Here is a 25,108-nt window from a genome sequence, read left to right as displayed (position 1 = left end):
TAAACTGTGCAGAAATGCGGCCCTCCAGTAATTGAGTTTGACGGCTGTGATGTAGTGTATGTAATGATGGGGATGTAGTGACCAACTACGTGACCAGCTACACCTCTTGTCAAGTGTATTTAGCCAGCCCATACACATCTTTTATAATAACCATAATAACAGTCTGAGCAAACTCAGTTGAAACTGTTGTATATTTGTAAACTATAACCGTTTATTGTGTTGAAAATTTTTTAAAGTACAACATACAGACAGGAGTTGCAAGTCAGCTTAATGCTCACTTGGCCTTTAATAGCATAATCTGACTGTATTTCTGCAGTCAGGCAGGACAAACATATGACAGGAACATATCAACTTCATTAGCCACGATGACAGCAGCTGGGTGTATATCTTCTGGCAGGTAGTGACATGAAGTCATCTGCCAGACATCGAAGTAGATTACGCCATCAATATCTCTGAACATCTCCTGCATCACTGTGTTCAGCTGCATGGCATACCAGTCACTTTGAAAAATGTCCTGGAACAAACACAGATCCATTAGACTAAACAATGTCATTTGTAAAGCAAGCTTAGACTTAAAGCAAGCTTAGCTTAAATAATGAGCCTGGGTTGGCAATATCAGATTTTTCCCAATATCATGCAGCCCTAAATTCAACTATATAATTATAAAAAAGACAGAAAGCTTTTAAAAACAAAGTAGTATTAAAATTGAGAATAAAACCCATACCTTTTGTCCTGCAGTGTTTCCAGACTTGATGATGACGAGAGTCTCTGGTGCTCGGCTCAGCAGCGAAACGACAGACTGACGGATTTTGGCCACTTCATGCACATAGAATGTTAGAGGGTGAAAAACCAGGTGAGCAAAGAGTGTGAAGACGATCACTGCATGAGAACCCCCAGCTATTCCATCAATATCATTACTGATGTAGTGCAGGTCAGTGATCGGCATTTTTGTAAAGCGCAGAGGAACTCCGTGTGGCCTCCAGTGAACTATTATATTGTTGGCCAACTCAACAGCCATCAGGGGTCCACCTGTAGGAGGAGTGTAGAGGTCCATCCTTTTTATACCTAATAAAAGCAAAGAAAATAAATAAATAAGTAAAAATGTACATTAGTCACACTGCTTTAATAATTTAGTTCGCTTGAGAAAGCCAACATACTGTTATCCAACTTAAACATATTATTATTATTCTGTCTTAGACTAATTCTATCTCCTTCTAGTGCTTTAATGCTACAAGCCCCAGGTTTGGGCAAAAGCTGTGTTCTGCATTAGGTTTTGTGGCCATATCTTTTCAGGTTTATTTGACTTAAGTTTTTCAAGAAGTAATTTTTAAGCATTATATTAGTAAAAATATGGCAAGCCATTTGTTTACTTTAAGCCCACATTTTTAATGATATGGCTAGCCATTCTTACATAAAGTCCACTTTTTTTTTTTTTTTTTTTACGGATATGGCAAGTGATTTTTGCATGTACTTCTTAAGCATTATATTTTCAATAAAATATGGTAAGACATTTTTACATGATGTCCAAGTCATACCCGTCAACCCTCCCGTTTTTCCCAGGATTCTCCCGTATTTTACAGTTCTATCCTGCTATGATCCCGTAAAAGTATTTCTCCAGTATTTTCAGCCTTTCTCTGATGAGTGGCAAATAAACAATAAAGAGTCGAGCCTCCGTACATGCAATCCATACCACCGAACCACCAGGGGCCGCCCCTCGCTCTTAAATGGGCTTTCGCTTTGTTTAGGCACGGAAACATGTTGAAATAAACATAAAAACGGAGCGATTCCCTTCCTTTTCATTACAAGTGTCGTCTCCGGTTCATATGAAATACTCAAAACAGTCATATAGGAAGTGCATGACTGTCAGCTGACGCGCTCCAATTTGATAAACAGACGCTGAACCGTCTGGTGGTGCACGTTTAAACAGATATACACATAATTAGTGATTTCGTCCTAAATGAGCATAAACAGTTAGGAAAGCATTCGAATGCTTTCATTTCAATGTAAGATGTGTGCCCTTTTAAAGCAACACCTCTTATTTAATGTAATCAAACGAAAAAAAAAAATCAAATTAAATCATTAATTTGTTGCTCTTTAATCAGAATGTGTACGTTATACAGTGAAGAAACGGCTATTGAGATTTGATTCTATCTTATTATAATAGCTATTAATTTTAATAAGCTGAACTGTTTGCCAATTTATTTGCTGCTGATGTATACTATTTTTTTTTCTTTTGTAAATAACAATAACTATAAAACACATTACTGACCATTTAACTGTTTATTTACAATGAAACAGCTCCAAATGAGCATATTTAGTAATTTGGGTTTTTTTTTAAAGGGGGTTGGGGGAATTCCTTATTATGGTGGGCATATCCCTTATTTTCACATCCCAATGTTGACAGGTATGGTCCGAGTCCAGATTTTGTCAGAGACTTTCGTAGAGACATCAGGGTTGATTTACATCACTCATATTGGCAACAAGCTTTGATGTATCATCACTAAGCTGTCAATTCTCCTCATAGCAACAAAGCTGACTAACTTAGCAACCATTTAAAAACAGCAATATCTCTACATCAGAACATCGTAGGAACCTGTATATTGGCTGGTTTGACTCATGCTAGCTAGCAAAATGGGACTTCCTGTGTCTTATACAAGGTAACAATGATTAGTCAAACGCTAAAATTATTAGCTATAAGCTATTCATGATTGTCTAAGTGCAATAAAATATGCTAGAAATGCTTAGCAACCACCTAGCAATGCCAAAAACATTTTAGCAACTTTAGCAATTTTATCAACCTCTGTGCTTGGTTCTCAAGCCAACAAAGTTCATCAACAAACTTTAGGTTCTAGTTTATAATCTAGTTTTACAAAGCTGCTATTGCACACATACAAAACTACCAAAATTTTTCTCCCACTTAATTCAGTTCAAATAATCTGTATTTCTATAGCATTTTTACACTGTAGATTGTGTCAAAGCAGCTTAACATAGAAGAGGTTTTAAATGTTCTAGATGAACTTAATTTGTTAATGTTACACCTAAGGGGTTTATTAATAATTTTTAATACACTTTTCCTTCCTAATAGAAATTAGTCATTGTGAATGAAATGAAAGTCACTTTAAGTGACATTTAAGCCTTTTAAAGACATTTTTAAGGCCCCAAAGAATTACATTTCAGACGTATATATGGCTAAACACTAAAGATATTTTTAAAAGGCTCAGCTGAATTTTTTTTTACTTGCCCCATCCAAAAATTAATTCTAATACGGAGTTTCTTAGCCGTATATTTTTAATAAAGTGTCAAAATAAGCAGACCCTAAATATATACATACATTTTTTTCCACATAATCTAAAATCTTTAATAACTAAATGCATGCACAACAGACTGCTTAATATTAGTTAGAAATGTATAGTTTTGCTGAAAGTATTTATTGTTGGTGATTGAATGCGTGCTGTATCGATTGGGTAGCTTTTAAAGCCTCGTTTAAAATGATTTAAGACCTACAAGACAATATTTCAGTGCATTTGAGGCCTACAATTTTGTTTTTGAAATGTACGATTTGTTAAGATCCCACCGACACTCTGTAGAAGTTTGTAACACCATGAGGTTTATATTTTATTTACACTATACTGTATTCCATGCTTTAAGGGCTGTCATTTATATCACTGTATAACTTGCCTGGCACCTTTCTCTCTAAATTCTCGAACCACTGTCTTGTGGTGGAGTCTCCCATCAAATAGACAATCTTGCTTTTAAGGCAATTTCCAGTTTGTGCAGAATTGAACTGTTGGGTTTTGCACACAAAAGACTTCCACACATCATTCAGATAGAAACCTGCAGGAACTGGTGTTGTCAGACCAGGTCTGCATCTCTCCAATGTGCCTAAAGCAAAGAAAGCAGGAAAGAGTTATGCATAGTTATGCAAATTCTTCATTTTATCATAAGCACATTTGTTTTTAATTTAATTTTGTACTGACATATGAACATACCGTTGTTTGTTTTGGGAAGGACGTTAATTAATTGCGTGTCTCCATTAATTAAAACATTTGTTAATTTTCTGTGGAGAAAAAAATAAAACATATTTTCTAATTTCCTGCAACTCTTCTAGAATTTGTTTTGAATCCTTTCCCAGCTTACTTTGTGAAAAGTTGTTCCTCAAAATGATTTAATGGACTTTCCAGACCTCCTCTTGAGTGATGAACCAGTTTGTCACAAGAAAGTTTCTTAGGTCTCTCACAGTGCCACACTGTCCCCGTTTTTAAATCCTTATACTCGCAGCAGCAGTTGCCTTTAATCCAGCTCCCATCTGCACCCCACTTAAGATTACATGCTACATCTTCACTGATCCTGGTTTTTTTGGGTCCTGGTCCTTCAAAGTGTCCGTTATAGTGGCTGCGTGTGAATGACGACTCCCTGTATTTTTTCAGAATCTGCACAACCTCACTGGAGTGCTCCAGACGAACAGAAACTTGTGCCTGACCTTCCCAGGGCAGAAGAAGAGAAGCAGAGTAAGTCCCGTTACGATGATCCACAACCTCTCCATACACACTCGCCTTCAAGAAGAATAGAGAAGATTAAATGTTATGAAGAAAGCTAATATCTTACAATTCAGGGGGTAGCCAACAGAGCGTCAAAATCCAAACAAATCTAGAGGACTAATTTGCCACTAGTTTTACTCGCATTTTTAGTGCTGGGTTGTGGCTGGAAGGGCATCTGCCCCATAAAACATATGCCAGAGTAAATTATAGTTCCGGTTCCAACCCCTGTAAATGCATTAAAAAGACTCCCTTCAAGAAAGGTGTTACCAAGTCATGTTTACAACAGACTGAAAAGGAGAAAGTAATCAATTATCTGCCAGTTTACTGTATATTTACGGCAAATGTCTATATATTTATTCATTTGTACATTTATTATGGAAAAATATATGAAGCATACACACCTTTAGCTTTGAATTAAACAGCTTAACTTTGAAAAAATCTCCTCCGTGTCTTTTCAGGTTATTGTTGTGGTCTCTGGCAGTGATAGTAAGCAGGATCTTTTCTCCCACGCTGTAATTCTGATCGAGTTCCACAATAGAAAACGTTGAGTGGACTGGACTTGTGCTCTCACTCAGCTCAGTGATTTCTTGATCTGGACTGGGCCATTCCAGGGCCTTCTGCAGTCTTTCCCACTCTTCCTCACTGATTCCCATGTCATGTGCGGAAATTGTGTATGAAGAATTACTTTGTTTGGGTTTTCTAGCATCACGTCCTGGAATGGGGGGCTGGAATACTGTTGTCCGAGGATGATTCTCTGTTAATCTCCACAAGGACTGAAAGACAAATGAATTAAATGTTTAGTTTAAAGTATGATCACAAAAAACTACTTTCAGTTTCTACTCCAAAACAAAACAATGCATCACAACCAGTCTTCATCTTTGTCATGACTAACTGACATGAGCAAGACTTTACCACGAGGCTTTATAAATGTGTCATTAACATTTTTCTGCTCATGTTTTCAGTGCAACAAACTATAATTATCATTAAAATGTCTCATTAAACATGTCATTACCCTGTCACACAAGTTTTTGTTTACTATTTAATGACAAATCCAGCTTGTACCACTGTAGATGAGGTAAAAAAGTTTTATGACACTGTTATAAAACTCATGACACATTTATAATGGCTTCATGACAATCATATCTATGACAGATTTATGTCAAGTTTTGTTGTCTTGATAATGTCGTTGTATAGTTGTATAACAAATTATGACATCTCTGCATTTAAAATGACACTTGTTACAAGCATCCTTGAAATCTCACATTCATAACTCATGATTATAAATCTCTATAAGTCTTATGAAAACCCCTTCAAGTCAATTGTTACCCTTTTTTAACTGGTTTTTAGATTTGAAAATTGACACCTTGCGTTTTTGTTTGTTTAGCCAATTCATGATTTAAAGGATGTCATCAGCTCACATCTCAACCCTAGTTAAACACTGCTACATCACATAACTTTAACAACAACAACACTTTCACATATCCGAAGTATCTGTCATTTCCCTTACTAAAGTACTGTTTGTATACAGCACAGAGATCATCTTCTCCATGTTGAGAGTGTGTTACAGTGCTACATACTGGTCGGGTATGTATATTACATTATTTGGACTCTGATTCATGGTTTCATGTGTATTTGCATATTGTAGATTGTCAATTTATTTTTGACATGACACTAGTTTTTAGATTTTTTTATGACAAAGATATAAAGATTGGATAGGGCAGTGGTTCTCAAACATTTTTCACCGAGTACCACCTCAGAAAAATATTGTCCCTCCAAGTACCACCATAATGACCAGTATTAAAATACAGTAGCGTAGTAGCCCTAGTAAAGCAGCTACAATTCTGCAGTTTAAAATCGTGACAGATACTATTAAGAATTTATATTATTATCAGCCGCTTTAAACATTATAAATTGTTTGAACATTAACACTGTACTGTACTTATATGTAAAACAAACAAACAAAAAACAAAAATGTTAACGTTTAAATTAAACTTGCTTTTAAAAGATCATTAAAAATGGTAGGCTATTGTTCTTAAAAAGCAAAAAAAAAACTCCTGTATTTAAATGTAAAGTCTTAACCTATTCATCAAAACCTGGAAATGTTGCTTGGACCTCATTAATATAGGATATATGTTATCATATTCAAATTTATGGACCATTTTTGATAACTTCTGAAATATGTTGCATGTACATATGACATTGATATTGGATTCCTCTCTACCACTAGAAGGAAGTCTGCATAGCACTAGTATCCCAGTTTGAGAACCACTGAGATAGGGGAAGTTCTGGCTTCTTGTTGATTAAGGGCTCTATTTTGACGGTCCATGCGCAGAGCGCAAAACGCAGGGCGCAAACACTTTCAGGGCGTGTCAGGACGCGTTTTTGCTAATTTAAGGACAGGAAGTCTGCCTTGCGCCGTGGCGCATGGTCTAAAAGGGTTGAGTTTATTTTCTTAATGAGTTATAGATGTGTTTTGAGAATAAACCAATTAGAGTCTCATCTCCCATTCCCTTTAAGAGTCAGCTGCGTCGCGCCAAGAGCGCATTCGCTATTTACAGGACGCAAAGTAAGTCTAAGTGGAAAAAATTAGCATTTCACTAGCAAACAGTTAACAGTTTTTTTTTTTTTTTTACAGAAAACTGTTAAACAGCATCTACTGAGTGAGAATGAGAGATAATGGATCACTTTTACTTTCGCTCTTGGATAGGGAAACCTTTACGCACAGACATCAATTAGTCTATAAATAAATACTTTTGTTTATTAAGTGCAAATATTCGTTTCAAAACTATTTCTAAATTCAGTTCTAATTTCCAGCTACCGAATAAATGAATAATAATAACAAAATGTGCTCAAAAACCTGAGGTATATCCTAAAACACATGCTGTACCCCATACGGTCTAAAACCTGACAGGTGGGCAAATCCAAGCTTGTTTTTAATAAAACAAATATAAATATGGATATAATAAATAATACTGCTAATAATAATAACATTATACAAAAGCAAATTGTTATGAATGAGGTGAAAAAGCCTCCCGAGATGAAGACATAAAAGCAGTGATTTTTCATATTCATGTAGGCTAGAAAATAATGTGTTTTGTAATATTTTAATCCTTTATATTTATATTCTCTCTCTATATATATAACTCTCTCTTGTGCGTATTAAGCAGTGTGTGAGCGAGGCGCAACTCTGCGCTGGAGTTTAGACCGGGTTAGTTTTGGTCTAATGAAAAATCTATTTTAGTTTCTCAAAATAGCAACGCACCAGCAATGCGCCTCAGAACGCCTTCCTTTTTAGACCAGAACGCCTATGGGGGCACAAATGAGCACTAATGCATTTGCTATTTAAACAGCGTAGCGCAACGCCTCAAAACGACTCTTGCGCCAAGCTGAAACTACCAAAAGACTATTGCGCCGCTTTTGATAGGGCCCATAGTGTTAGTTGATCTATCTCTCTGTCTCTCATAGCCTACTGCTATATTGTTCCAAATACAATGTGCTTTAACCTTCAGTGAAGTAACGTCTTTAATGAACATTTCTTCACAAGGTCTACAGTTTACAAATTAGCAATGGAGACTTAAGTTCAGGGGCGACATGGTGTCGCAGCAGGTAGTACAATACCCTCACAGCAAGAAGGTCACTGGTTCAAGTCCTTGCTAGGCCAGTTAGCATTTGTGGAGTTTGCATTTTCTTTCCTTTGTTGGCGTGGGTTTCCTCTGCGTGCTCCTGTTTCCTCCACAGCCCAAAGATATGCGCTATAGATGATTTGGATGAACTAAATTGGCTGTAGTGTGTGTAAACGCATGAATATTTCCCAGTTCTGGGTTGTGGCTGGAAGGGCATCCACTGTGTAAAACACATACTAGAATAGTTGGCGGTTCATTCCGCTGTGGGTACCCATGATGAATAATGGACTAAGCCAAAGGAAAATGAATGAATTAATATTTGTCTTTTATTTACAACCTTGTGCCATCAGACTCTTGTATAAAGGCATTTTTGGAATAATTATGCATTATGCACATTTATCAATCACAATTAGACAATTCTTTCACACTCTTTATTTTTATTGAAATGCATATTTTATGATGTTTGGCAGTGTATTAATTGTTTATGTTGCTAAAGCTGGAGCTAAGGGTATTGTGCAGTGAATTACAGAACTGTCCAGTCAAGTGGTCAATCTTTAAAAACAACTAACAGACATGGCTATCAATCAGTCAGCATCACATCAGGGTCCAGAACTATTTTCTTTTTTTTTTTTTAATAAAAAACTGCATGACATGTAACATTAAGTGATCTACTGCTTGTGTAATTTGGAGTGGTCAATTGGGTCATTTTTGCCATTAAGATCACCCTATGCATTCACGCTGACTATTTCACATGTATTTTGTAAATTAAGAAAAATAAAATTAATTTAGAAACTAAAGTAGTGCCATTAAAGTAGAGCGAGCCCCTGAAACTTAAAATTACAGTAGTCTATCTGCTTTGTGGCTATCAGCTGATGCTATCCTAACTGTTAATATTAAATGTAAAATCTTTAAAGACTATTTTAGTTCTAATAGCGGTGTATTTTCTGCGTTTGGCCTTAGTAGAGCAGTGTTGTGCAGCTTCATTTGTTTTTCATGAACTCACCATACAGCTGATCGCCAATAAACAAACACAAAGATAGGTCATCCTGTAAATTAAAAGGAAACCGTAATGAGTTCCAATTTACAGATGTCACATTAATGATTAATAATTGATTTGGCCACGCTATCATTCATTTTAAAAGTAAACGTCAATCAATCAATATGTATATATTTTTTTCTAATCATATTAATCTGTAAGCTCTTGATAAATTATTTACCTGAAAGAGCAGCTGTGGGTTGAATGCACATGCCCACATTCAACACTGTTCAACTTTGAAATATCAAGTAACGAGTCAGGTTTGACCTAATCTTCTGTGTTATTAACTTCAGCTGTTTCCCCTTTCAAGCAGCACTGGCGCGCATGCTCACCTGTTTCCATTTGAGTCTATTTCTCTCCATACCTGCCCCTTCGTGTTACTGTTTGTCGGATTACTGTGTTAATTAAAACCTATGGACCTACTCTCGCTCTCTAGTGAACTCTACATGTATCAAGTCAAGTCAGTCGATCAACTACTTATCGCTTTTGCTTACCTGTGATCTGCGCAGTCTCCTCGCGACTGATTCCCAGCTCCTCACCTGCGCTCGTCACCGACAGCCCTCGCTCCGCTCTGAGGAAGCCGAGGCGGGTCATCATTGCTCTCACTACAGTCTGCGTTCTCCCGCGGGTGGTCGGGGATCGCCGGCTTATTTGATCCTTTTTGCAAATAAAACTCCTGATTTTGAACTGAACTCTCTCTATTTTCTGCCCGAGCCTGACAAGCATCATTTTTTGTTGTTATGAGGTTGGGGTGGTTCTGGAACGCCAAGCCTGCTGTAAGTGTACAATAATACTTTTATTTATTTATTTTTTATAAGCAAGTGTATATAAAACAAAACCAAGTCTGACTGTTATTGTCATTCTTTTAAAATCTGATGCTTCATGACAGTGATGCATCTTTAATTTTCATGCTATCATTGCAGTAAAAAAAGTTAAATGTTATTGTGACATGCAATGGGAAAAATGCAGATCAGATCAGATTTCATTTATATGTAATCATTTGGCAGACACTCTTTAAAAGACTCCCAGGTACGAATCTAAGTTGTCCAATATTGCTGGTTTAGTTGGTAATCTGGAGGATTTAGGCAAACAAAGTAGCACTTCGAGGTGTCTAAATGTGAACGAACTCTTTATAAAAGACTAGGTCCACCATTCTCGACTTGCTGCACACAAACAGCTTTGCTATATCGACCCTGACAGCATCGCGGAGAAAAACATGCAACAAACCTTGTGGATCATCGAAACAAACACATACGACCCTTCATACAATGCTAAATATTGCATGCTTTGGGTCTGTGGATGCGGTTTCACCCAGTCATCAAGGTAGGATCTCACAGCTTGGCACTGGCAGGTCTGTCTTGCTTTCGGAAAGCACGCACAGTCATGAATAATTAAGAAGTCGGCTCTTCTCATAGGATAAGAAAACTCAGCTGTAAATAATTATGAGAAATTGATGTGTAAACTTTGTACTTGCAGTTCTGCGCTACGTTGCCAATTTTGATTTGCCCCAAAAATAATTTTAAATCCGGAAGCTGAAATTAGCAGACAAAAGCTCAAAACTAGAGAGGGGTCTGGCTGAAGACCTGGTGCAGTGCAATCTGGGCTGCATCCAATGCTTTTCATGGGCTCACCTATAGAGCCCATTAAAGAGTTTAGTTTAGTTCCAACCATGCTTCCACACACGTACCTGGGTTTAAAACAAGCACCAAGAACTCAACCAGTTTGATCATGTGCGTTTAATTAAGGTTAAAGCTAAACTACAGAAATGCGGCCCTCCAGGAATTGAGTTTGACGGCTGTGATGTAGTGTATGTAATGATGGGGATGTAGTGACCAACTACACCTCTTGTCACGTGTATTTAGCCAACGCATACACATATCTTTTATAATAACCATAATAACAGTCTGAGCAAACTCACAGTTGGAACTGTTGTTGTAAACTGGAACAAATTTTTATTCAATGTAAATTAAATGATGAACAAAAGGAATGTATAATAATTTATTTGAAAGCTACAGTATGTTATATGAAATGGGCAGTATAAAGGAAATATTAAGTCTTATTTCATGTCTAACCTTTAATGTGTTGTAAATTTGTAAAGTACGACATACAGACACGAGTTGTAAGTCAGCTTAATGCTCACTTGGCCTTTAATAGCATAATCTGACTTTATTTTTGCAGTCAGGCAGGACAAACATATGACAGCAACATATCAACTTCATTAGCCACGATAACAGCACCTGGGTGGATATTTTCTCGAAGGTAGTGACATGAAGTCATCTGCCAGACATCGAAGTAGATTACGCCATCAATATCTCTGAACATCTCCTGCATCACTGTGTTCAGCTGCATGGCGTACCAGTCACTTTGAAAAATATCCTGGAACAAACACGGATCCATTAGACTAAACAATGCCATTTGTAAAGCAAGCATATTGTTTTTATTGCCTGTAATCTTTCATACACTGAATACTATTATAATTGTCTAATACCTCATATTAAATTACTTTAAATCTAAGCCTAAATAAAGAAACAGTTCAGACAAAACCTGTTTTTATTATAACATTTAAGATGCCAAAGAATAAAAATCTGGATGTATATATATATATATATATATATATATATATATATATATATATATATATATATATATATATATATATATATGAAATTATACCCACATACAGTTGAAGTCAGATTTATTAGCCCCCCTGTTTTTTTCCCCCAATTTCTGTTTAACGAAGAGAAAATTAATTTATTTTATCTTTCCCATGATAACAGTAAATTTGACTAGAATATTTTACTAAATATATTTCAAGACACTTCTATACAGCCCAAAGTGACATTTAAAGGCTTAACTAGATTAATTAGGTTAACTAGGCAGGTTAGGGTAATTAGGCAAGTTATTGTATATCGATGGTTTGTTCTGTAGACTATCGAAAACAAAAATAGCTTAAAGGGGCGAATAATATTGACCTTAAAATCTGGTTTAAAAACTGCTTTTATACTAGCTAAAATAAAACAAATTAGACTTTCTCCAGAAGAAAAAATATTATCAGACATACTGTGAAAATTTCCTTGCTCTGTTAAACATCATTTGGGAAATATGTAAAAAAGGAAAAAATTCTAAGGGGGGCTAATAATGCTGACTTCAATTATATATATATATATAAATTTTTGCATAGCTTTTTACATTGAGTATGTTAAAATAGACACCAATACCCCGATTTTAATACTCCCCAAACAATTTTAATACTACCAAAGACTAGGGGATTTACGCGAGAACAGCAGATGTGAATGGCTCTCGCGAGAGAGATTTGAGATCTGAAAAAGTGTACACAGCGGCCTCTGGTGAATTCACGAAAACAAAAACTGGAAAAAATTGCGCTGTCCAGATATATATATATACAGGGGTACATATCAATAATGAGCCTGGGTTGGTAATATCAGATTTTTTCCAATACCATGCAACCCTAAATTCAACTATATAATTATAAAAAAGACAGAAAGCTTTTAAAAACAAAGTAGGATTGGAATTGAGAATAAAACCCATACCTTTTGTCCTGCAGTGTTTCCAGACTTGATGATGACGACAGTCTCTGGTGCTCGGCTCAGCAGCGAAACGACAGACTGACGGATTTTGGCCACTTCGTGCACATAGAATGTTAGAGGGTGAAAAACCAGGTGAGCAAAGAGTGTGAAGACGATCACTGCATGAGGACCCCCAGCTATTTCATCAATATCATTACTGATGTAGTGCAAGTCAGTGATCAGCATTTTAGTAAAGCGCAGAGGAACTCCGTGTGGCCCCCAGTGAACTATTATATTGTTTGTCAACTCAACAGCCATCAGGGGTCCACCTTTAGGAGGAGTGTGGAGGTCCATCCTTTTTATGCCTAATAAAGTAATAAAAATAAGTAAAATGTACATTAGTCACACTGCTTTATTAATTATGTTGGCTTGAGAAAGACCAACATACTGCTATCTTACTTAAACATTATTTTTATTAATCTACTGAGACCAACTCTTGTCTCCTCTTCAGCTTTAATGCTACAAGCCCCAGATTTGGCCAAAAGCTGTGTTCTGCATTTGATTTTGTTGCTGTATATTTTCAGGTTTATCAGACTTATAGTTTTCCAATAAATATTTTTAAGCATTTGTAAAAAAAAAATATAGCAAGCCACAATTTACTTAAAGTCCACATTTTATATTGATATGGAAAGCCATTCATAAGGTCCAGTTTTCTTTACTGATATGGCAAGTTATTTCTGCATGTACCCTTTCACACTTCTTAGGCATTATATTTTCAATAAAATGTGGCAAGCCATTTTTACACAATGTTAAAGTCCAGATTTTGATAGAGACATCACGGTTTATTTATATCACTCATATTGGCAAGAAGCTTTGATGTATCGTCACTAAGCTGTTAATTTTCCAACTAGCAGCAAAACAGACTAACCTAGTAACCATTTAAAAACAGCAATATTAATATCTCTACATCAGAACATCATAGGGGCCCGGGTATTGTTTCATTTACCTCATGCTAGCTAGCAAAATGGGACTTCCTGTGTCTTATGCGTGGTAACAATAATTAGCCACATGCTAAAACGATATGCTATTAATGATTATCTAAGTGCAAGAACATGCTAGAAATGCACACTAAGTATTAGGATTTGATCTAACATGTAAATGAGGGTTAGCATTTAGCAATCCAGTATGCATTAGCAACTGCTTAGCAACCACCTAGCAATGCCACAAACATTTTAGCAACTGTCTAGCAACCACTTATCAACCTCTGTGCTTGGCTTTCTCAAGCCAACATCAGTTCGTCAACAAACTTTAGGTTCTAGTTTATCATCTAGTTTTGCAAAGCTGCTATTGCACACATACAAAACTACCAAAACTATTCTGCCACTTAATTCAGTTCAATTAATCTGTATCTTCTATAGCACTTTTACAATGTAGATTGTGTCTAAGCAGCTTAACATAGAAGAGGTTTTGAATTTTCTAGATGAACTTAATTTGTTAATGTTACACCTAAGGTGTAAGACCTTTTTAAGACTACGAAGAATTAAATTTCAGACGTATATATGGCCTAACCCTAACACTAAAGATATTTTTTAAAGGCTCAGCAGAAAAAAATGTACACGCACCATCCAAAAACTAATACTAGTAATTTCTTAGCCGTATATTTTTAATAAAGTGTCAAAACAAGCAGACCCTAAATATATACATACATTTTTTCCACAAAACCTGAAAAAAATCTTTAATAACTAAATGCATGAACAACAGACTGCTTAATATTAGTTATAAATATATAGCTTTGCTGAAAGTATTTAATGTTGGCGATTGAATGCGTGCTGTATCGATTGGATAGCTTTTTTTAAGCCTCGTTTAAAATGATTAAAGACCTACAAGACAATATTTCAGTGCATTTTAGGCCTACAATTTTGTTTTTGAAATGTAAGACTTTTTAAAATCCCACTGACACTCTGTAGAAGTTTGTAACACCATGAGGTTTATATTTTACTTACACTATACTGTATTCCATGCTTTAAAGTCCTAAATAGTGTCATTTATATCACTGGATAACTTGCCTGGCACCTTTCTCTCTAAACTCTCAAACCACTGTCTTGTGGTGGAGTCTCCCATCAAATAGACAATCTTGTTTTTAAGGCAATTTCCAGTTTGTGCAGAATTGAACTGTTGGGTTTTGCACACAAAAGACTTCCAGACATCATTCAGATAGAAACCTGCAGGTACTGGTGTCGTCAGACCAGGTCTGCATTTCTCCGTTCTGTCTAAAGCAAAGAAACCATGAAAGAGTTATGCATAGTTATGCAAATTCTTCATTTTATCATAAGCACATTTGTTTTTAGTTAATTTCTGTCCTGATATATGAACATACCATTGTTTTTTGTGTTGGGAAGGACATTTATGATTTGTGTGTCTCCGTTAATGCCAACATTTGTTAGTTTTCTGTGGAAAAAAAATATGTAAAACACATTATATACTATTCTACAATTCTTTTACAAATTTGTTTTGAATCCTTTCCCAGCTTACTTTGTGAAAATTAGCTTCTCAAAAGCATTTAATGGGCTTTCCAGACCTCCTCTTGAGTGATGAACCAGTTTGTCACAAGAAAGTCTCTTAGGTCTCTCACAGTGCCACACCGTCCCCGTTTTTATATCCTTATACTCGCAGCAGCAGTTGCCTTTAATCCAGCTGCCATTTCCACCCCACTTAAGGTTACACTGTACTACTTCACTGATCCTGGTTTTGTTGGGTCCTGGTCCTTCAAAGTGTCCGTTATAGTGACTGCGTGTGAATGACGACTCCCTGTATTTTTTCAGAATCTGCACAACCTCACTGGAGTGCTCCAGACGAACAGAAACTTGTGCCTGACCTTCCCAGGGCAGAAGAAGAGAAGCAGAGTAAGTCCCGTTACGATGATCCACAACCTCCCCATACACACTCGCCTTCAAGAAGAATAGAGAAGATTAAATGTAATGAAGAAAGCTAATCTCTTACAATTCGCAGGCTAACCAACAGAGCGTCAAAATCCAAACAAATCTAGAGGACTAATTGAAATCAGAGTTAATTTTGAACTCTGATAGGTGACCCAACATGTTTGTGCATTGTAATAGTTTAAGCAAAACTTTGGTATTACTCTGCTAATTAAACCTACACACTCCGCTCTTACCGGTGAAATGTACAGCGGATGAAGATTAGTCACCAGGCTGGTCAAATTAAAACACTAAATTTGCCAGTGTTCAGTTTCATTGTCCAACCTCTGTATGTAAAGGTTTCATAAACGTATTAAGAAGACTCCCCTCAACAAAGTCATGTTAACTACAGTACAATAATCTTGTCAATTTGTCTTGACTTCATACATTTATGGCAAATGTCTTTATATTTATTCATTTGTACATTTATTATGGGAAAATATATGAAGCATACACACCTTTAGCTTTGAATTGAACAGCTTAACTTTGAAAAAATCTCCTCCGTATCTTTTTAGTTTATTCTTGTGGTTTCTGGCAGTGATAGTAACCAGGATCTTTTCTCCCACGCTGTAATTCTGATTGAGTCCCACAATAGAGAACTTTGAGTGGACTGGACTTGTGCTCACACTCAGCTCAGTGATTTCTTGATCTGGACTGGGCCATTCCAGGGCCTTTTGCAGTCTTTCCCACTCTTCCTCACTGATTCCCATGTCATGTGTGGAAATTGTGGATGAAGAATTCGTTTTTATGAATTTTCTAGCATCACGTCTTGGAATGGGGGGCTGGAATGGTTTTGTCTGATGATCATTCTCTATTAATCTCCACAAGGCCTGAAAGACAATGAATTAAATGTTTAGCTTTATCAAAAAAAAAAAAAAAAGTATGATCACAAAAAACTACTCTAAATTTCTACTCCTAATTAAACAAATCTCCAGTCTTCCAGTCTTCATCTTTGTCATGACTAACTGACACTGGCAAGACTTTACCACGAGGCTTTATAAATGTGTCATGAACATTTTTCTGTTCATGTTTTCAGTGCAACAAACTAAAATTGTCATTAAAATGTCTCATTAAACATGTCATTACCCTGTCAAACAAGTTTTTGTTTACTATTTAATGACAAATCCAGCTTGTACCACTGTAGTTGAGGTGACCCCTAATGAATAAGCGACTAAGCTGAAAGAAAATTAATTAATAAATGTTTGTTATTTATGTGCCATCACACACTTTTCTTATGTATTATTGAACTGCTCATTTATCAATCACAATTAGACAATTCTTTCACACTCTTTATTTATTTTTATTGAAATGCATATTTTATGATGTTGTGGCAGTGTACTCATTGTTTATGTTGGATCTAAAGGCATTGTGCAGCGATACACAGAACTGTCCAGTCAAGTGGTCATTCTTTAATAACAACTAACAGACATGGCTATTGATCAGTCAGCAACAGGGTCCAGAACTATTTTCTTTTATAAGAAAACTGTATGACATGTAACATTCAGTGATTGTGTAGTTTAGAGTGTTAGGGGTGAATTCAGGTTCAGGTCAACTCTAAGTACTATTTCTCATGTATTTTGTAAATAAAATCTCATCAATTTCATTTTAAATCTGAAGTAGCGCACTTGAAGTAGATTGAGCCCCTGAAACGTAAAATGCCTCTGTTTATTATCTGCTGTGTGGAAGTTAGACTATCTTAACTATTAATGTTCAATGCAAAATCTTTAAAGAAATATTTTGTTTCTGATAGCAGTGCTAGTGTATTTTCTGTGTTTGGCCTTTATATGGCAGTGTTGTGCAACTAATACTCATTTGCAGCAGGGATGTTTGCTGTGATGTAGACTCTGTGCCTGCACTTTCATTCACAATGGAGATGCATGTGAAACATCTGATATGACATCACACAGATCATCTGATTCTCACATGTGATTCGTAATGCAAACAAAACCAAGAACTTTCTTGATTAGAAAAAAATGAATATAACTGGACACTTTAACGCAGTACAATGTTTAGTGGCTAAAAGTGATGCCTGGAGGAAACTTTTAATGACTCTAAAGGTTCTCACTTGCTTTCCTTTGGCTTAGTCCTTGCTTTATTATGGGTTGCCTCAGCGTAATGAACCTCCGATTACTCTGGCGCATGTATTTTATACAGTATAAAATACTTATTATATGTATTTTGCCCACACCCACCCCTAAACCTAATCCTCGTGGGAAACCTGTGGCAAACCAAAAGCCCTTAATACTGTAAGTATTATTTCTTGGGCAGAAGGCATGTACTTGTAAACCACCATAGTGTGTGTGTGTGTTATATGTTAAATAATATTTATTGGTAAAGAGAAAACTTAAACTTGCCAACGGTATCAGAAATAAATATAAAAAAAAACATAACTTGTAATGGAAGATGAGGGTTATTTTACTGTAAAGAAATACAGATACTGTATAAAAAGCAAATACTTTTTAATTTGCCATTTATCCCTAAAGAAATCTATACACTCACCGGCCACTTTATTAGGTACAATGGGGAAGAAAGGTGATTTAAGTGACTTTGAACGTGGCATGGTTGGTGCCAGATGAGCTGGTCTGAGTTTTTCAGAAACTGCTGATCTACTGGGATTTTCACGCACAACCATCTCTAGGGTTAACAGTCGGAGAATGGTCCGAAAAAGAGAAAATATCCAATGAGCGGCAGTTCTGTGGGCGCAAATGCCTTGTTGATGCCAGAGGTCAGAGGAGAATGGCCAGACTGGTTGGAGCTGATAGAAAGGCAACAGTGACTCAAATAACCACTCGTTACAACCAAGGTCTGCAAAAGAGCATCTGTGAACGCACAACATGTCCAACCTTGAGGCGGATGGGCTACAGCAGCAGAAGACCACACAGGGTGCCACTCCTTCAGCTAAGAACAGCAAACTGAGGCTACAATTCGCACAGGCTCAACAAAATTGGACAATAGAAGATTGGAAAACCGTTGCCTGGTCTGATGAGTCTCCATTTCTGCTGCAACATTCGAATGGCTGGGTCAGAATTTAGCATCAACTACATGAAAGCACGGCACTAGCGAGAGAAATTTGAGATCTTCAAAAGAGTACACAGATTGGCCTCTGGTGGATTCTATTGTATCTCTTGGGAGGTTTTTGGCACTCTCCAGAAATTTATATAGGGGTACATAATCAGAATGAGCCTGAGTTGCAAAATACAGTCATTACAGGCATACAAAGTAGGAATTTGATATATGTTTTTCATGAACTCACCATACAGCTGATCGTAAATAAACAAATACAAAGATAGGTCAACCTGTGAACTAAAAGGAAACTGTGATGAGTTCCAATTTACAGATGTCACATTAATGATTAATAATTGATTTGGATATGCTATCATTAATTTTAAAAGTAAACATCTATCAATCAATCAATCAATCAACCAATCAATCAATCAATCAATCAATCAATCTGTATATATTTTTTCTAATCATATTAATCAATCACTGTAAACTCCTGATAAATTATTTACCTGAAAGAGCAGCTGTGAGTTGAATGCACATGTTCACATTCAACACTGTTCAACTTATTATGAAATATCAAGTAACAAGCATCATTTTTGTTTTATGAGGTTGGGGTGTTTCTGGAACGCCAAGCCTGCTGTAAGTGAAGTGTATACATTAATAATTTTCTTCATTTTTCATGAGATGGTGTATATAAAAACTAAACAAAGTCTGTTATTGTCATGCTTTCAAAATCTGATGCGTATATGACAGTAATGCACCTTTCCTTTTCATCTAATCATTGCAGTAAAAAAAAAAAAAGTTAAATGTCATTGTAAGGACAGATTTCATTTATATGTAATCATTTAGCAGACACTCTTATCCAAAACGACTCCCAGATATGAATCAAAGTCGTCTAATAATGCAGTATACAGTTATAGCTCACACTTTACAGTCATTCATTCATTCATTCATTCATTCATTCATTTTCCTTCTGCTTAGTCTCTTTATTAGTCTTGGAATTTACCACCAACTTATTCAGCATATGTTTTACACAGCGGATGCCCTTCCAGCCATAACCCAGTATTGGGAAACACCTACACATTCTCATTCACAAACATACACTATTGCCAGTTTAGCTTATTCAAATCACCTATACCACATGTCTTTGGACTGTGGGGAAGACCGGAGCACCCGGAGGAAACCCACGTGAACACGGGGAGAACATGCAAACTAACCACTAAGCCACCATGCAATACAGTACATTTATTTGCAGTATCTACATGTATTCATCTTTGTTGTTATTATGATAATACAGTGGTTAGTTCTTAATAACTCATGGTCATTAACTAATAATAATAAGAACAACTTGTATTTTAATAAGACGTTAGTATATGTTGAATCATGATTATTAATAAATGCTGTACAAGTCAAATGCTCATTCTTAGTTCATGTTAGTAAATACAATAACTAGCATTAACTGACAGAGCCTTATTGTAAAGTGTGACCACGTTGCAAATATTTAAAGTAGACACAATAGCAAGTAGGAAGTGTTAGTGTAAGAGGGTATCTTTATCCCAGAAAACTGTCAATATTAATAAGTTAATTAATTTTAAGAGAAATAATAAAAAAAAACGTAATTGAGAAGTGATTGTTGATGTTAGAACTAATTGATAGATAGACAGACAGACAGACAGATAGATTTATAGGGTTATTAGTAATATATAGTAACCATTGTAAAGAGATACACTGTGCTCATATGTGGATTTTTTGCTTGTACAAAAATGACCAAGCCACTTTTACTTAATCCTTGTAGACCAGTCATCATTGTCCCGCTGATCTTGTCAGTTTCTTTTCTATCCTTTTTAGGATTGAGCAATTTTAAATCTACAGTCAGAGAACAGTATACACAAAATATTAAGTTTAAGTTAATATCACTATCAATGTGTTTACTTAACTCATAGTTGTTAAAATTTATAGTTATTTGCATGATTTGCAAAATTGGTGCACAATAGGGTGGGATAATTGCTTTATACAATGGAGTAAAGTTTTTGAGTAATGATATTTGTAAAGAATTAAACAAAGCATATACACTGAAATAAATATATACTTTAAAACAACTTTAAAATGACTGTCATTTGTTACAGCTAAAATGAGTTTTTCTTAAAGAATAATTTAACTTTGGTTCAAACTTTAAAGTTTAATTTAAGCAACATCTAAATATTTATTGTGGAAGAGTATATATATATATATATATATATATATATATATATATATATATATATATATATATATATATATATATATATATATATATATATATATATATATATATATATATATATATATATATATTTACACAAAGTAAAATATTGTTTACTATATAGACCATTCATTACTGTTATTATTTTATTTTAATTTGCTATAGATTTTTATTTTGGATTAATATAGTTTATATAGTTTAAATCAGAATTATTAACCCCCCGTTTTAAATATTTCCCAAATGATGTTCAACAGAGCAATGACATTTTCACAGTATGTCTGGGAATATTTTTTCTTTTGGAGAAAGTCTTTTTTTATTTCGGCTAGAATAAAAGCTGTTTAGAATTTTTAAAAAACCATTTTAAGGTCAAAATTATTAGCCCCTTTAAGCTTTTTTTTCAATAATCTACAGAACAAACCATCGTTATACTATAACTTGCCTAATTACTCTGATCTGCTTAGTTAACCTAGTTAAGCCTTTAAATGTCACCTTAAGCTGTATAGAAGTGTCTTGAAAAATATTTAGTCAAATTTTATTCACTGCCATCATGGCAAAAATAAAATAAATCAGTTATTAGAAATGAGTTATTACAGTTACTGTATATATAAAAAGTATAGTTAGAAAATAAATATAGCAAAAAAAAAAAGAAAAAAAAAAAGCCCACATTCACTCCACGTACACTCAGAAGTAAAATATTGTTTTTATAGTCTTTGACTTTTTTGAGTAGACATTTAAGCATTGGCAGGCAGCGCATTACACTGTTTCAGCTGTCTCGTAAATGTATTAATCCACCTCTTCAAACCATGATATTGACACCACACCAATAGAAGCCATAAAAATTACAGAGAAATGCAGTCTAACAAGGCATTGCATCACAGGCAAGTATCTCATGTAATAAGAACGAATACTATTACTAAAGCAAGAAACAGACTGTCATAATATTAAATGTCATTGCTTTATATGCCAGCAAATACCTCCTGTAGCATGTGTTAACATTTTTCTTTAGCTGAATGATTAAAAGATTTATTTATTTATTTATTTATTTATTTATTTATTTATTTATTTATTTTTCTTTCACAGTCAGTCATAGAGAAAACATTTTCCATTAAAAACATTTAGGTTTTGTTATAATGAGACAGTAAGGTACAAAACAACAACACTAATATTAATAATAATGATAATGATAATAAAAAATAATAATATAACAACAACAATACAATTCCTTTTGGATGCTTGTAGATGAAAAAGTTGTGCCTTAATTAGCTGTATTATGTCTCCCTGATGCGAAAATGAACTGTTATTTTTAGGCTGTTGTGCAATTTTGGCGTATGCCAGATGACGGCATTTGTTGTATTGAGCATCTCAACTGTTTTGTTGTTCACTGACATGATGAGGAGAGGGAGTTTGAGTTGGAGAAAGCGCCGGTGTATTTCCACTGGCTGCGTTGAAGGGGAGGGTCTTCATTACCCCCTGACCGAGACTGAACGCTTTCAGTACAGTAGAGCCGGAGACAGACGCCACATCGGCCAAAAACAGACGCGCATCATCACCACACGCGACAGGAAAACAGAACGCCGGCGGATGCTTGGGGAGTAATGAAGGCATCCCGAGCGCATTCATAACGCGACGCGGATATGAGGTACTACTAATGTCTTATTCTCCATCACCGCTGGAACAACATTATATGCAAATAATGCAATAAGGATGCATCAGTCGATATTGATGTGCGTACGGACGGACGGACATGTTATTGTGAACATCTGAGGTGTTTATTTCTGAGGACTGAGGGGAGATTCTGCGCACTGCAGTAACGCTACATTCAGCCATGCACGCGATTGGACTGTGGATGTGATGGATATTGAATGTTTGCTGGCAAACGAGGAGATCACATTTGTGTTTTCAGTGAGAGCAAAGTTTGCTTGCACGAAGACATAATTTGGTGTTTGTGTGCTCGTTCATCGTGCTTGAGTGGATCAAAACCACTCTATTTTTTTCCAACAGATGAGAAGCAACCAGTTCTTACAACTTCAGTTGCCTGCTTTGGGGGAAAAGAATGGTGTTTATGACAGAAATCTCAAAACCTATCGCAATCATCCCACTAAGATAATCACCCAGCCTGGAATCGTAATGAAAGTGCTGCGAAGGAAAAGAATCATATTGTTTATAGCCTATTTTCTGCTGCTAGTTCTCACAATGCTCAACTTGGCTAACTATAGGTGGACTAAAGAGCCTCAACAGTGTAACGTCCAGATGAGAAGCACTCCTTATCAGGGCAGATCAGACATGCGGTTCCTTTACAGGCCATCGCTTGCTAAGAAGAGACAGCTTGTGTATGTTTTGACCACATGGAGGTCCGGCTCATCGTTTTTCGGAGAGTTATTTAATCAGCACCCTGAGGTATTCTTTCTGTATGAACCGATGTGGCACATCTGGCAGAAACTATACCCGGGTGATGCTGTGTCCTTACAGGGAGCAGCGAGGGACATGCTGAGCTCGCTGTACCGCTGTGATCTTTCAGTCTTTCAGCTGTACAACAGCCCTGGGGGAAAAAACTTCACCTCGCTTGGACTTTTTGGTGCCACTCTAAATAAAGTCATCTGCTCGTACCCTCTTTGTTCTGCTTACAGAAAAGACGTGGTCGGCATGGTGGATGACAAAGTGTGCAAAAAGTGTCCTCCGCAAAGCCTTAAGCTTTTAGAGGAAGAATGCCTTAAGTACAACACTATAGTCATTAAAGGCGTGCGGGTTCTGGACGTCAACGTTTTGGCGCCACTGATGGAGGATCCATCTCTGGATCTGAAGGTGATTCACCTCGTGCGAGATCCCAGAGCCGTCGCCAACTCCAGGATCAAATCAAGGCACGGGTTGATCCGTGAGAACTTACAGGTGGTCCGAAGCAGGGATCCCAAACTCCGTAGGATACACTTTGTAGATCCCGGCCACAAAATCAGCAAGAAAGACGGTGCAGATTATCATTCAGTTGGAGCCATGGAGGTGATTTGTGACCGGACGTACAGGAGCCTGAGAACTGCCTTAAATCCGCCAGCCTGGCTGAAAGGGAAATACCTAGCAGTGCGCTATGAGGATCTGGTGGACAACCCAGTCAAAACACTCCGGAATGTTTATCAATTTGCTAATATCAGTGCCAATCTTGACATTGAGTCCTTCGCTCTTAACATGACGAACGGCACAAGTTCTTCCTCGAAGCCATTTATTGTTTCAGCCAGGAATGCGACTCAGGCGGCCAGTGCGTGGAGAACAGTGTTGAGTATTCAGCAGATCAAACAAGTAGAGGAGTACTGCCATCATGCCATGGCCATCCTGGGATATGAACATGTTAGAACAGCCGGAGAAGCGAAAGACTTGAGTAAATCTTTATTGGCTGCCTCCAAACTGTGACAGAGTTTTATTTTCACTCATTCAAATGTTCACTTGAATCCAGTTGTGCAACAGCGGAGTTGTGCTTTTGAATGATTGCGCAATCTCATTATGGAAGCTTTTTTTGTGGTCATTCAACAGCACTGTTGCTTTTCCAAATAGACCTGTAGATGTTTGATACGGCAGCATCTGTGAACCACAACTGGTGTGTGCAAACCAAACGTTGCGTTGCTCTTTATTTGTTCTTTCAAAATGCTTAAAGTTGTTTGGAATGTTCTAGATCAGTTTTTTTAGTTTCAGTTAATTTGCTTTGTACACAAAAATGAAATGACAATGAGCAACAGAAATACTGATTAAGCAGAGTGCGGGTAATGCTATTTCTTTAGAATCAACTGAAAGACAATCATTACATTTCACAATCTCCACATAACTTTATGAATGTCAGTGTTATGTGTTATGTAAGGCATTTTTTCTCATTTTACCAAATAAAAAAGTTAAAGCGATGCTTTGCAAAATCTTAATTTGCTGCTTAGTTCTAGGCTGAGTTGGTCAAGAAAGACTCAGAGTTCACTTTAGGTTTGCTTTTATCATATAAATACAGAAATAGTAACCTACAGCTTTTTAATCTCAATTATATAAGTTTACAAGTTAAGTACGTTACATAAAAGTGTTCGTTTTTTGGACTTTAGAAAGTAGGGAAAATAATAATCACCACAGCTTTTATTTACTGTAATTTATAAAAGAAAATTTTGGTAAATATTTCATTTATTCATTCATTCATTGATT

At 36.1% G+C, this 25,108-nt stretch overlaps 3 protein-coding genes across 3 annotated transcripts; 1 reads left to right on the top strand and 2 right to left on the bottom strand.

Annotated features, from left to right (window-relative positions):
• Nucleotides 1-191: 191 nt before the first annotated feature.
• Nucleotides 192-9,415, bottom strand: si:ch211-157j23.2. Its single transcript, XM_087309089.1, has 8 exons — nucleotides 9,379-9,415; nucleotides 9,165-9,207; nucleotides 4,940-5,311; nucleotides 4,138-4,553; nucleotides 3,990-4,057; nucleotides 3,679-3,882; nucleotides 725-1,065; nucleotides 192-514 (listed from the first exon to the last, which is right to left on the bottom strand). Exons 2-8 carry the CDS (start codon nucleotides 9,204-9,206, stop codon nucleotides 317-319), a joined length of 1,641 nt encoding a protein of 546 aa, XP_087165215.1. The 5' UTR covers nucleotide 9,207; nucleotides 9,379-9,415; the 3' UTR covers nucleotides 192-316.
• Nucleotides 9,416-10,915: 1,500 nt separating this feature from the next.
• On the bottom strand, nucleotides 10,916-19,246 carry si:dkey-105h11.2. The gene is made up of 8 exons (XM_087309086.1): nucleotides 19,212-19,246; nucleotides 18,953-19,002; nucleotides 16,158-16,529; nucleotides 15,257-15,672; nucleotides 15,102-15,172; nucleotides 14,791-14,994; nucleotides 12,749-13,089; nucleotides 10,916-11,573 (listed from the first exon to the last, which is right to left on the bottom strand). Exons 1-8 carry the CDS (start codon nucleotides 19,240-19,242, stop codon nucleotides 11,376-11,378), a joined length of 1,683 nt encoding a protein of 560 aa, XP_087165212.1. The 5' UTR covers nucleotides 19,243-19,246; the 3' UTR covers nucleotides 10,916-11,375.
• Nucleotides 19,247-22,436: 3,190 nt separating this feature from the next.
• On the top strand, nucleotides 22,437-24,825 carry chst2b (carbohydrate (N-acetylglucosamine-6-O) sulfotransferase 2b). The gene has a single exon (XM_087309091.1). It carries the CDS (start codon nucleotides 22,946-22,948, stop codon nucleotides 24,341-24,343), a length of 1,398 nt encoding a protein of 465 aa, XP_087165217.1. The 5' UTR covers nucleotides 22,437-22,945; the 3' UTR covers nucleotides 24,344-24,825.
• Nucleotides 24,826-25,108: the final 283 nt, after the last annotated feature.

The sequence above is a fragment of the Danio rerio genome, chromosome 24 (assembly GCF_052040795.2).
Source record: "Danio rerio strain M-AB ecotype USA chromosome 24, GRCz13ab, whole genome shotgun sequence".
Classification (NCBI taxonomy): domain Eukaryota; kingdom Metazoa; phylum Chordata; class Actinopteri; order Cypriniformes; family Danionidae; genus Danio; species Danio rerio.
This window is presented reverse-complemented; position numbering and strand designations above follow the sequence as displayed.